Source organism: Ochotona curzoniae, unplaced genomic scaffold (genome assembly GCF_017591425.1).
Source record: "Ochotona curzoniae isolate NIBS_2020 unplaced genomic scaffold, NIBS_Ocur_1.0 scaffold_3171, whole genome shotgun sequence".
NCBI classification, from domain to species: domain Eukaryota; kingdom Metazoa; phylum Chordata; class Mammalia; order Lagomorpha; family Ochotonidae; genus Ochotona; species Ochotona curzoniae.
In genome coordinates, this window is record NW_024467104.1 from 1,117,654 (window position 1) to 1,132,704 (window position 15,051).

The following is a 15,051-nucleotide window of genomic DNA, read 5'->3' on the forward strand; positions in this document are numbered from 1 at the left end:
AATAATCACCTTGGAATTCTTTTGGGGAATATGCATAATATTTTAGCTATATAGTTCATATTTAGTAAAGAGTTATTAAGTAAAATGCGATTAGATTATATAAAATTGGATCAGCTAATAACTAGTTTACTTAATACATAGCACCAACTGCTAAGAAGGTCCATGTAGGAAAAGACTATGCTTAAGATATGATTCCAGAGATTGGCAGTAATTCATTTAAAATATTTTCTCTTGGGATCCTGTCTGTATCATTTTTCATGGATTTATGATACACTTCCATAGGCTCTGGGATTTCCTGTCCCTCTGCCCAAGTTCCCTCCCACATACTTATTGATTTCCCTTGTAGTATTACAATGGGCAGTCCTTCAGGAACAGTTGCAAGTCCATCATTCCACCATTGAAGTCTTTCCCTACAGTGTAGGTATTGTAGGCCATTGTCAGAGTCCAGCATCCTACTATCAGGATAGTTTTCAATTGTTTCATTGGGAGTCCATCTTTGGTCTGGATGTAGGGAGACATACTGCACTATGTTTCCACGTCTAGACATGTCAGTCTCTGCTACACTTCTACCGTACATCCCCTTAAAAATGAAACCAGAAAACACACACCACAACACAAAGAAAAACTGAAAATTTTCATCAGCATGAAGTTAAACAACCTGCTACAGAACTGCCAATGCATCAGAGAGGACAATCACTTAATATTAGGGATGACAGAGAAATGGTGCCAACTTTTTACTCTTTACATGGGTCATGACACTGTTGGCATGGGCAATTGTAGGGATTTAACTTATTGTCATCTAGGGATATTTAGAAGGTATATTTTTCTAGGTATATTTATATTTAAGAGCAGAGTACAGCACTAGTACTTCTGGACTAGAGCATTAATTGCGCTATTTGGAATAAGAGTAATTGTTTTAAACACCAACTCACACACACACAAACACACACACAAACAACTGTGATGCAGAGAAGTTGAACCTGTCCTTACCAGTGAGTGTGTAGTTGAAAATGAACAAATGTTTATGATCTTAGAAAGTCTCTCTGAGGCAGGTGTCCCAGCTCTTGCACGCGACACTTCGGTCCTTAGTCGACTTGTACAGTGAAAGGAAAATACATTTCAGGATCAGCTTTTGTCAGTAGTTCTCACTTGCATAAGAGCTACCATTTATCTTTCGTAAGATTGTATTTCAGAGACACTATTATGGCACTCATAATATTTAAGTCTAAAGCCACGCTATCAACAAAGTTTCACTAATACTGGTCTCCTTTTACTCCCACATGGAAAATAAAGAGATATCCAAAACCTTTAAGAAAATAATAATTACAATGACTGCTACAACCTCTGCTGAAACATGTATTGACTGAATACTGTGTGGCACTTGGTCTGCTTAAGACACATAGCATTCTCGGGGTTTAGCTGGAGGGATTCTAGTGAAAATATTAAGAATATTTTCAATTTTGAAGAAGTCAGTCTGCCATGGAAACTTTCAGTCACTCTAGTATATTGCTAATATCGTGCCCAAATCAAATGCAAAACAAATCTCCCAATAGAGAAAGCCCCAATCTTGAACAAATGACCAGAATTGAAAAAAGAAAGGCCTTAGAAACCTGGGACCACTATCTGATATACAGTGTCTGGCTTGGGCTCCCCCATCTTGTCACTTCCCCGTGGGAAGGTGCTTTTATTAGGTTTGTTAAAACTGAAGCTTCTGTGATGTTTGCAATTGTTTCCTGGTTTTTTAGTTCCATATCAAGGTGAAGAAAGAACCCACGGAGCCTTGCTGATAGCAAAACTAAGCCATTTGTCTTTCCTTGCGTCCTAGGACTTCTTACTGTTTCGTTAGCCAAGGACGACAGGTAACTACATAGCAAAGGAGGTCTATGGTTATCCTATTGTTAGTCACATAAACAAAGGATGAGAAAGAAGTAAATATGTCTAGTAAGAGCAGAGTGGTAAAAACAGCATCATTTGCACGAACTGCATTGTCTGTAAATACAGATTGCTTCTACAGCTTTGTATGGTTATCCCTTTTGAAAAATAAGCTGCAGTGCTCAAAATCAGTAATAACACATCTAATTCCATGAAAATTAATTGCTCTTCCAGGGATTTCCCAGACTCCAAATTATCCTGGCATTACGCACTTGTATCTTACAGGTTGTGAACTCCATGTCTGCCTTGGTCTGAAAATGTTAAGACATTCAAATACAAAATTAAAATAAATAATAAATCCCATTGCTTCATCATTCTTGTGAAATATGATCCCCTGATGACAGGGAGAAATCAGCAAAATTCATGTTCTCAATGCTTTGAGCTGATCAAAATCTGAATGATTTTTGCCAGGAATAATTGAACCCTAGGGAGTTGATCTGTATGTGACAATTCTGGTATAAATACCTCAGGTTCTTCAAATCCAGGCTGCCATTGACAAATTACTCTCCTGTTGCAGGTAGGATCAGACATTATCAAGATGCTGGAATCTGAAATCAACACCTTAATCAGTAAGTATAGCATCAGTTGAACTACTATCTGACAAGGTGGCATGGTGGTATCAAATTGCCAGTGTTTTTCTCACAGCATGATTACTTATAAGTAAATGAACAATGGGCTGATCCATAATGAAGGAAAACAACCTAAGAGATTCTTAATTCCATCAATAGTTGTGACTGCTGCTACAAGGGAAAACATCAATGTCGATGCCATTGTGTGCACAGCTGTGGATAAGATAAAGGTTTTGTCCACAACACACTCTTGGCTGCTGAGTGTTATTTTAGCTAGAGATCTGGGTCATTCACCATGATATTAATAGCTTGAACATTTTAAATGTACCAGACGTAGTTTAGAAGCTTTGTAGGTGCGTATTATAAGGCAGACCTGTTTTTTAGGGTTTTCTAGGAATCAGCTTCCTTCACATGGAATGCCCTGCTATTATTAACCATGTGTTTTAAATGAGAAAACGAAGATGCAGGAATGTTGTTAATCACCTGAAACCACACACTTGCTTTCCAGAGGATGTGGGTTTTCCATTCAGGAGGTGCGACTTCAGAAATCCAGTAAATATCATAATGCCTGAATGTCAACAATTAACCCTGTTCATACTCTCTTCCCTTCTAAGAGAAGAAACAAAATGAAAGATTGGCATTGAATATGTTATGATTCCTTTATTTTAAAAGGTCATTTTTATTCAATGGAAGGCAGAGTCACAGAGAAATAGACATACAGAAACCTTCCATCAGCTGCTTCATTCCTCTTCAATTGTCCACAACTGCAGGCACTAGGCCCAATTTGGAGCCAGGAGCTGGGTCTCCCATGAGGAGGCACTCAAGAATTTGAGCCATCTTCTGCTGCTTTCCCAGCTGCATTAGCTGGACTGGCAGTCGGGTAACTGGGACTAAAACCAGCACCCATTTAGTATGTAGCCACAGGAGGCAGCAGCTTCAATCATTAGATCATAGCACTGGCTATTATGATGCCTTTTACTTAATAATGTTAAATGCTACTCTTTATCATTGTAACATTGTATGATGTCATTTTTTTTTAATCCTTGAAGAATAATTGGCTACAATGAAGTTACAATCTATATTATTTAAAGTTAAGAATGAATTTCAGGTAGATAGCTTCTCTAAATTTCTTTTATGCACTTCAAATTGAATTACTCTCAGATGGCAAGGAGGTAGTACTTTGTTAAAACCAAAACTAATTCTTTAGAATCTCTTAAGGGACAATCCGAAGTGATACATATTTATGTAAAGGAGCTTCGGGTAGAAGTGGCACATATTTACGTAAAAGTTTCAAGGTAAAGTGAATTTCAGGGCCATTAAGCCCTGAGATATTCTCTACCTTGTAACAGTTTTCTCTGAAGATTCTTGGATAAAACTGGGCTGGCTACTGTGTTCCTTCTCTTACAGGGAAGGATACTGTGAAGGGTATTACCAGGTAACAGTCAACTAAGTTATCTGGCATATGTATTTATTATATCATTGCAGTAAAAAATAAATAGCAATATCATTTTGAATCTTGAAAAAATATTTCAATAATAGAGATTTGAAATCATCACTCCAGGAATAAAAGGGTATTAACTTGGTAATTATCATGATTTTGCAATTAAAATATAATTGGGTTTTAAGAAATTAAAAATAGACTGCAAATTCACAAAAACTGCAGTAGCCAAAGTGACTTACTTTGTATGTGATTCTCTGTGAGTTTAATGCATTTGTATCCAGGATAACATCGTGTAATGAACAAGAAGAAACGGAATGATTAATTTATAAAATGCCTTGCAAAGTGATCTATTTTGCTTATTAGTATTGCAGCCCTTATTGAAAAAGTTAGTGTAACTCTTTCATACCTGGATGCATTTATTTCATTGAAGAAGGAAGCTGATTTTGTATGATGACCTTTGTGATAATGTTTGCCTTTCCCAAACGCTGGGAAATGTACTTACTAATGTCTCAAGTGTTGTCTTGGTTACTCTGCCAACATGACTGCTACTTCAATATGGCCTAACTAATCTAAACTTCATATTCTAAAGAATTGACATGTAATTTATGTTATGGATTTATCTTAAGATGGCAGAGTTAGAATGAGAGACACACAAATTTACTATGATCTGAAGATTTGGTTTTGAATGTTTTGAAAATTATTACCACTCAGCCTTTTGATGAACATTTTAGCATCATTTAATGAACATTTTAATATTGCCAGAATGTGTGGGTGAGAGTCCTTTAAAGTCTAGAATATAGAATCAAAAGATAATTTACATGGAAATGCAATTTTTAAAGAATAATCTGTGTACATGTGGGATCTTTAAACATTTTTGGAAATGTATATAAAGTAAAAAACATTATGAGGTTGATATTAGGGAGTAACAGGTTAAGCCACTGCCTCGCATCCCATATAGGTGTTGTCTTCAGATTTGGCTGCTTCAATTTTGATCCAATTTGCTCATGTGAAAACAGTGGGAAATGCATGGGAAAGCAATGGATGATGCCCAAAGTCCTTGGGTCCATTCATCCTTGTGTTAGTCCCAGAAAACTCCTGGCTCCTGAATTTGGCTTGGTCCAACTGCAGTCATTGCAATCATTTGGGGAGCAAACTAGCAAAAAGAATTTCTCTCTCACTTTCCTTTTCTCTGTGACTGACTTTCAAATGAGTAAATCTTTTAAAAAATATTCATAGATTACCAAATCATTTCGTATCAAGATTGTTATCTTTTAGTTATGTTTCCACCAATTCTTTGATACCCTCATACATACACACACACACATATATATATATATTTCCCTTATACTAATTTATGCATATGCACATATACATAAATATATATTACATATTAAATATGGTTAAAATTGCTTTATAAATTTTAATCAAAATGTTATACAAATTAAAAAGAATTATCTTGAGATGGTTTTAAAAGTTAAGCACAATGATGTTATGAGGGCACATGGGGTTTACTAGACTGGGTAAAATGGACTAATGTTATAGGATGATGGACAACGTCAAACCAACTTTGAATTTGGAAGAGCATCAAGGAGATTCTGCCACTATAGAAATATGTGCCACATCATTTCTACTTCCTCAAGCTTAGCTGTAAAAAGACAAACAAAACCAAATATTTTACATCAGCCAAATGCATATTATAAAATATTATTGCAAAAAAGAGCAGCATTTCTACTCGTTCTTTCAAGGAAATTGTACTGAACAAATACAGTGTGTATTTTTTTTATTAATTACATTGCATTATGTGACACAGTCACTGGGATTTCTCCCATGCCTCCCCAAACCCTTCCCCCATGGTGGATTCCTCCACCTTATTGCATTACCACAGTTCAAGTTCAGTTGAGATTCTTTCATTGCAAGCATATGCCAAACATAGAGTCCAGCATCTTATTGTCCAGATAGGTTCAATGGCTTCTTGGGAAGACCATCCTTGGTCTGAAGGTAGAGCCAACAGAGTATCATCCCGATCAATTAAAAGCCCGAACATAACATCAACCACAATTTATAACGTTATAGAGTTAATTGACATAGTATTGAGTATGTTAAAAAAAACATGTAAGTTCTTAACCACATCCTGTGACTTCTTCATTGACATTTCAATTTTAGTTTATATACAACTGGGTTCTATACACCTTAAAATGGCTATAGATTACTATTCAGCTGCCTCGTGTCTATTTTCATTATAGTATTTAGCATTTTATAGGGTTGAAGCATAATTTTGCTGAACCTGGCTTTTTTTCGGGTAGTCTAGACTGGCTTATAACTCTAACGAGACATATGTCAACAGTTTAGGTGCAGAACAGTTTTAGGAGGGGTGTGCAAAGAAATCTTCAATACCCTAGTGAGGAGTAACTAATCTTTGTATCCTGCTTAGTGAGGTATAAGTGAATCCATGCTGACTGTTTCCTGTCTGATTCTAAGCTTTCCTTGTTGTTCTCTATCTATTCTAGATTTTTGTTTGTTTGGTTGGTTATTTGTTTGTTTTGAGGGGTTTCCAGAGTGATCCTGATGGTCATTGAAAGAGAGGGTGGGCACCCAAAGTTGGAACCAAGCAAGGACCAGAAAAAGCTCCCCTCCCTAGTCCCAAAGGAAGTTTACTGTTTTTCTGTTTCTGTGGACTGCTCAGGGCTCCTGGCTGTTGTTCTGATGCCCTTGGATCCTGCAAGGAAAGATTTGGACTTCTTCCATCCCATGTGGTAGATCCAAGCAGGAGTGGATGACTTCAAAGATCTTGGCTTCTGAAGGCACTCCAATTTCCCGTAGTTTCCTTGGCAGTTGGTAGTGTGTATTTTTAAGGTTTCCAACACAAGTGATAAATACTTGAGGCAGTGAATACACTAATTACCCTAATCTATCATTATACACGGTATCCTTGTTGAAATATCACACTGATTGCCATAAAAACGTAAACTATTATTTGTCCATTAAAATATTCTGAAAGACTTACAAAGCAGTAAAGTCTCTAAAAATATAAAAAAGACAGAGCAAACTGGCAGGGAAATCATTACAAATATGACAGCCTTTCTTCTGAAAGTCCTCTACACAGATAGTTAGGACATTAATTCCATGCATGCCTCATTCCACTTCTTTATGCCACTTGCATCGCCCACTTGGGTGGAAGAAGACCACAGGTCAGGTGACCTAAGAGCGGTAATAAACATTGACAAACAGCAGATGTATTTTTCTTTTCTTTAGACGTTATTTGAAGGGAACCAAGCACAATGTTACGGAGAAACTACACCACAGTCACCGAATTTATTCTGCTGGGGCTGACCGATAGAGCCGAGCTGCAGCCTGTCCTGTTTGTGGTTTTCTTAATCATCTACCTTATCACAGTCATCGGCAACGTGACCATGATCTTCTTAATCAGGAGTGACTCCAAGCTTCACACCCCGATGTACTTCTTCCTCAGTCACCTCTCCTTTGTCGATCTCTGTTACGCCACCAATGTCACTCCCCAGATGTTGGTTAATTTCTTATCCAAGAGAAAGACGATTTCCTTCATTGGCTGTTTCATACAATTCCACTTTTTCATTGCCCTCGTGATCACAGATTATTACATGCTGACAGTGATGGCGTACGACCGCTATATGGCCATCTGCAAGCCCTTGGTGTACAGCAGTAAGATGTCCAGATGCGTCTGCCTCTCTCTAGTAGCCGCCCCTTATATTTACGGTTTTGCAAACGGCTTGGCACAGACCATCCTGATGCTCCGTCTGTCCTTCTGCGGCCCCAATGAGATCAATCACTTCTACTGCGCCGACCCGCCTCTCTTAGTGCTCGCCTGCTCCGACACCTACGTCAAGGAGACTGCCATGTTCGTGGTGGCGGGTTCCAACCTCACCTGTTCACTCGCTATCATCCTCATCTCCTACATTTTCATCTTCTCAGCCATTCTGCGCATTCGTTCTGCGGAGGGCAGGCGCAAGGCCTTCTCCACCTGCGGCTCCCATCTGACAGCCGTCACTGTGTTTTACGGAACGCTCTTCTGCATGTATCTCAGGCCCCCTTCGGAGGCATCTGTGGAACAGGGCAAAATCGTCGCTGTCTTTTATATCTTTGTGAGTCCTATGTTAAACCCTTTGATCTACAGCCTAAGGAACAAAGATGTCAAAAGGGCAATAAGGAAAGTCATGCAAAAGGAATTATTTACGAAATAAGGTAGGTAACAACACCGGCGCAGATGTTCTGACTGTCTGAACAATTAATGAAAACTTTACACTAATGAATCATTTTATGTTGATTCTTTTTTACGTTTCTTAATTCACTCACGGGAGTTGGAAGCGTGTGTCAGATACTTAAAATTTTCAATGTCACCCAGTAATTTAAAAACATTTTTTTCTATGTATTCAAGCACAGCAACGGAAGGTACAGTTATTTCTCTACAAAATTAATAAAGAATAGATGATTCCATCTCTACATTGGTACACACAGCTTAAAAAGCCAAACATTCAATTCTATGGCAAGGTTGACTTAAAAAAAACAGACTTTTTTGTATTGTCTAATAATTTCCGAATGTGTTTTTAGAAATCTATAATTTATGCATTTTTCCTTTTTTTTTTTTTTACAAATTACATAGCAATGAGAATCATTCAGATATGTCTTACTATTTAAGATAGGTTCATTGAATGATATTACTGAACCAATGGACTTTTCATTCATAAACTGCTGGAAGGAAATACCAAATTTCCTTCAGAAGGGCCTTTCGTGTATGTATATATATATATATATTAATACGCAGTTTTACCATCATGTGACCTTTCTTAACTTTCTGATTACCATTCCTAGTTCCTTCCAATTAAGCAAATTTTATTTGATGTTTTATCCATGAAGACACATTGGTATTATGTCTAGAATTCATCTCAAAATAACAGTTTCAATCAACTACTGTTTTTTAAATTGTGACAAATTCGTGCCATTGCTTTAAATCGCAGTGTTCATGCTTTTCTCTTATGTGTTTCAGACATTTATCTTAATGATATAAACTCATTCTTTGTGAGATTGTGAGATAAACATACATATATGAAGTACCATATATATATGTATTTGAAGTACCATACATATGTTTATACACATATACCATATATATACATATGGTTATACACACATATATGTGTGTATGAGGTAATTTTCACACATGAGGCATTATTAAAACCCTAAGGATGGATTTCAGAAAGTTTCTGGAGTAACATAACCATGCCCTTTAATTCCATTTCCTTAATCTTTTTTAATCATTCTTGTATACCTATGTACCCTTCATTTCATTTCTTTGTTGTCATATCTTCCGAAATGTTATATCAAATTATTTAAATTTTACTTTATTCTTTCTATTCTTTGTTTTCAAGAAACTAAATTCTTTGTCATTAATGATTCAGTTTATATTTACCTGTATCATTATTTCTTAATTTTTACTTGCAAGCTTTTAAAAATTATTTCCAACACACAGCTAAAAACAGCCAAAATTAAGATGACACGTTTTAGCATAACCTGCTGTTTTGAAATCTTCCCACAATGTCACATTTATCTCGATATTCCAGATTTTTGGACTTAATAAAGTTGAATTCTACCTGCCTGTTCTATCCCCTTCTCTATTTACTACACAGCCCATATATAAATTTGTTTCCCCTCCTTATGTAGAGTATGGTCATTTGGTAAGTGTGCATATATGCATAAAACCAAATGGGATTTTGTGGCTTAATAAAATATGATGTAAAATAAATTCGGCAATTTGTTCACAACACTCTTAAATTTACTTATACTGGTTTATGTAACAGGAATTTGAAAAGACATCTTCAAAATGTATCTTTCTTATCATGTATGTGTTTATTAACTGTGGACATTTTCATTTCTTTCTATTTACCTCCTTGCATGAAAAATCGGCAACAAACTCACTTGTGTAATTTCAGATCACAATTAAATTGGAATATTTTTAAATGCTTTACTGTTTATTCTGGACTTTCTTTTTAAGCTGTGTCCATTTTCTTTATTCATCTTTTTCAGAGATATTTTGCATTTATTCCAGCTTTTTGTAACAGGTTTCTAGGTATTATATACTATGGTTATAATTTTGTGATGCTATACACCATGAAAATATCTTTAATCATTTTACGTATGTATATCCCTTTCTGTGTATAGTATAGCTGCTGGTGGTGTAAAAGTTAGATATTTTAGCTTAGCTCAAATGTATTATGTTTTCTGTACGTCATTATACTTGAATTGTTTAATTAAAATTATTCACTTTTATTTTCTTCCAGTTTTTCAAGATTTTGCTTTTAGGACGATCAGCTTTCTTGGTTCTATAAATTGTGTCTAATAGAATCAAGCTCTATTTTTATGAAAAACATCATTTTTAATTTTAAAATGATATTTCTTATGTCTCTTTAAAATACTTTTGTAACTTCTGCTATATAAGTGTTTAAATATGAGCATTCTTACAAATCTGTTTCTGAGGCCATTTTCTAGGATCAGTTTGTCAACTCTTCTAATTAAAAATATATCTCAATAAAAATCACTTTATTATCTCTCATTAACAAACTAAAAGCATTAAACTATTTTCTTTAAGGTTTCTTATATGAAAATATCTGTGTTCTATACCGTGGTCATAGCCAATATTTCTTCACTAGACAAGCAAAACTTGCTACATAAGCTCAGAAGATGTGTCTGCAAAAATAAGACATGTCATGAGAACATAGACAGGGGCGGAGCAGAACAGAGTTTTCCGTAGAAATAACACTTAAGCAAAGTTTCAGTGTTTGTAAAAGAACTTTCCAGGCATACAGAACATTAAAAAATGCAGGCAAGATAGTTCTCAGGTTAGTTGAGAAGTAACAGAAAGATAGATAAACATTGAATAATATGACGTGATGCAGAAGAGAGACAATTGCAATAATGATACTTTGGAAGACATGGAAGTCTCTATTTTTTTCAAATCATCCTGCTACATTTGGCTCTGTCATTTTTTTTTTTTTTCATGTGACCAATTCCTAGGTAAGGAAATGAAAGGAAACACAATTAGAGTGGTTTGGGAGAAAGCAGAGAAGGCAAAATTAGAAACAAGTGTATTCAACTTTAACCACTACACTATCACACCGGGCCCTTTTTTAAAAAAGATTTATTTATTTTTATTGAAAGGCAGATATACAGAGAGGAGGAGAGACAGGAAGATCTTCCATTCAATTGTTCACTCCCAAAGTGACCTCAACAGCTGGAGCTGAGCCAATCCGAAGCCAGGAGCCAGGAGCTCTTTCGGGTCTCCTACACAGGTGCAGGGTCCCAAGGCTTTAGGTCATCCTCAACTGCTTTCCCAGGTCACAAGCAGAGAGCTGGATTTTCCACTGGTCACTCAATACCATGTCAGTTAACTCCATGATGTTGTAAATTGTTGTTGATGTTATGTTGTGGCTTTTCATTGAAGGGAATGATATTCTGCCAGCTCTACTTTCAGATCAGCGATGGACTCCCAAGGAAACTTTTGAACCTATGTGGACAATAAGAGGCTGGACTCTATGCATGGTTCATGCTCGCAATGAAGGAATCAGGACTGGATATGAACTGTACTACTGCAGCAATGTGGAGGAATCCAACATGTGGGTAGGGCATGGGGAGGGACTAGGGGAATCCCAGAGCCTATAAAACTGTGCCATAAAAAGAAATTAATAAAAAAAAAAACAAAGAAGTGTATTCAACTATGGCAATATGTAGATTGACAAGGGCATTGCAAAGCGACAGGATATGGCTTATGCAATGCAGTGAAATAATGGAAGAGTATTTCTTACTAATCCCTAAAATTACATCAGAACAAGTTTAAGTGTTTTACTTGATGCATTTCTGTGATATCTGCCTACTTAGACTGGATTTTCTGCAGAGAAACGTGAGTGTAGCAGTACGTGAGGAAGCAGGGAAGGCTCAGCTTCTGAACGTTGCTGATGGGAGTACAAAAGGGTGCGGCAGCAATGGAAAGCACGTGAAGGTTCCTCCAAAAATAAAATTAGAGCTACCGTTGGGTTCAGCAATCTTATTTTGTGGATTTATACCCAAAAGGTAGACATCAGGATCTGGAAGAGATATGGACAACCCAGTGTAATGAGGGAAATTCACAACCGTTTAACTATGTAAGGGATTGGTATTTAGTCGTAATGGCACTGCTGGGGGCTCTCTGAGCTCACACAGGAGGCCTGGGCTTGAGGACCAACTGCACTCCAGGCTTCCCGCTAATGCACATCATGGCAGACAGAAGGTGATGGCTTGGATGGTGTGTCTGTCACTCAGATAGGAGAGCTGAGTTGTATTTCTGGGTCCAACTTTGGATTTTCCCCAGCTCTGGTTCTTGCAGCATTTCAGGAACGAACCAGGATTAAGAGCCCTCCTCCTTTCTCTTTCTGACTATTTCTGCCTCTCTTAGTCTCCATGCCACTCTTTCAAGCAAATAAAATTTAAAAATATATGGAGGCAACCTAAATATTTCCACCAATGAACGAATGGATAGCAAAGTATTGTATGTAACAACAATGAAATAATATACAGCTTTAAAGTGCAGACAATCCAGTTATTTCCAACAACACAGTTGAACCAGGAAAGGATTTACGTAGGATAAGCCAGCCTCTAGTATTCTACTTACACAAGAGTTCTTTTAAAAAGTGCACATTGTTAAATAACTATGCCAGAATATTCAAATTGTCTTAATGTAAATTTATGCTTAAATTCCATTTTTCTATAAAGTGTTTGCAGTGACATTATATGAGCAATAGTAGTCCGACTTAAAGAAAGAGAACAGGCATGTGTTCATCAGTAACCATGGAAACAAAGGGGTTTTTTCCACTATAGTAGGAAATTCCATTCTGGAACTCTATTTATTGTAATGGGATAAAATGCCAGTGTCCCCTACGGGCACTGGATTATGTTCTGGTGCTCCATTTGCAATCTAGCTTCTCAACCCGTAAGCACTGGTACACAATATAACCATTGTGTCCAGTTGCTTGTGTCCCAGCGGCTCCACTTCTGATCCAACTCCCTGCTTATGGCCTGGGAAAGCAACAGAGGATGGCTCATGTCCGCGGGCCCCTGCATTCATGGGGAAGACACAGAGAAATTTCCAGATTCTTGGCTTCAGATTGGCTCAACTCTGGCTGATGTAGCCATTTTGAAAGTTAACCAGTGGATGAACAATCTCTCCCTGTTTCCTTTTCTGTCTGTAAAACCTGCTTTTAAATAAAAATAAATACATCTTAAAAAAAAAAAAAACCTGGAAGTTGTGAAACTTCTGAATGTTTTCCACACATCTAGTAAACAAGCAATAAAAAGTTTGGATTTTACAGAAAATTTGACTGAGACAAATCATTAGTTTTTATTCAGAATATTCCCTGGACTCTCAGAGGTTTAATTCCAGGAGTAACATCTGTCACTAATAACCCTTAATCCTACTGAGATTTGCTTTGAACACAGGTCTAACTTGCCTGCTTGCTTTAAACATGACTGCATTTTATAACTTGGGCAGATCCCAGAAAGTTCCTTAATCAGAGGGTGAGAAAACAGATGCATGTCAGAACCTTAAGTCAGTTCTGCCACTTTGAACTTCTTTTAGTCAAGAGGAAATCAACAAAAGTCTAATTTCAAACTGAGACCTACAAATTACAGACAATTTAATCCTTACAATTAGGCTTTGTTTGACTTTGTCATTCAGCCAGGAAGAGGAATCTGAAGTCACAGCTGTGAAAGAAGACGTTTGGCAACAAAAAGTCTTCATGGTATTTCTAACATCTATCTACTGACTGTAGGTTACCCCGAGGAAGTCACTGCATTTCTACTGCTCAGGTAAAACATTGTTTCCAGATTTATAAACACAGATCAACTGCACATTCCCTGTCATGGGCTCTGGGACACACTTTACTTTTCTGCCTGTTGTTCCCTAAAAATTAGTACATGCAATCTTTTCTCGTGTTACTAGTGTAGTTTGACCCTCGAGTAACTTTCTAGAAGAAAGACTGATGGATTTATTTTGGTTTCCCATACGAATGACAGGGACTCAACTACTGGAGCCATTATCTTCTCCTTAATAAAGTGCACATTTACACAATGCTGACATCTGTAAAAGGAGCCAAGAATTGAATCAGACACTCCAATGTATGATATGGGCAATTTAATTAGTAATCTAACTTTGGCTTAAAGGTCTGCACACTGATAATTCTGTTTTATATAAGTTATATAAAATACCTTATGCATTAACCACAGAAAAAAAACAGTATTTTCTTTACAAATACTTCCAGAAATTGCACTCATCATCAAACTATTATGATACTTCATTTACATTCAATTGTTTGCTCATTTATTTAACATATGCTAACACATGCTACTTATATATTTCCAAGATGCAAGGCACAAACAGTATGGGCCTGTGAATAATTATTTAATGTTTCCATTACAGCATTACAAACAAGATTTTTTTTTAAAGACTTGTTTATTTTTTATTACAAACTCAGATATACAGAGAGGAGGAAAGACAGAGAGGAAGATATTCTGTCTGATGATTCACTCCCCGAGCCAGGAACCTCTTCTGGGTCTCCCACTAGGTACAGGGTCCCAAGACTTTGGGCCGTCCTCAACTACTGCTTTCCCAGGCCACAAGCAGGGAGCTGGATGGGAAGTGCAGCTGCCAGGATTAGAACTGGGACCCATATGGGATCCTGGCTCATTCAAGGCGAGGACTTTAGCTGCTAGGCCACGCCGCCGGGTCCACAAACAAGATTTTTTAAATGACCTTAAAATTTGCTTGACTGATAAGCTTTCCAAGTGATTGCTCTGTATCCAGAAAATCAGAAAGCAAAGATGGGGAAGATCTAGAGAAGAGCATACACGTGTAGTCACTAGTTTTGTCACAACGATAAAAAGAGCTTTGTATTTCCCTTTGAACAATTACTCCAAAATTAGAAACCAGTAGCATTATTGCTATACAAAGTAGTCAAGAATAAATTGGAAGTATGTTTCGTTCTCTGGAAGCGCAGAGAGTAAACAGATTAATTCAATATCTTATGTAAGGCAAATCAGGTGAGAAATGTA

The 15,051-nt window shown here is 36.9% G+C and overlaps 1 protein-coding gene across 1 annotated transcript; it reads left to right on the top strand.

The window, feature by feature from the left end:
* The first annotated feature begins 7,220 nt into the window (after positions 1 to 7,220).
* LOC121172326 (olfactory receptor 1030-like) lies at positions 7,221 to 8,159 on the top strand. The gene has a single exon (XM_041004181.1). The coding sequence runs from the start codon at positions 7,221 to 7,223 to the stop codon at positions 8,157 to 8,159; it is 939 nt and encodes a 312-aa protein (XP_040860115.1).
* Positions 8,160 to 15,051: the final 6,892 nt, after the last annotated feature.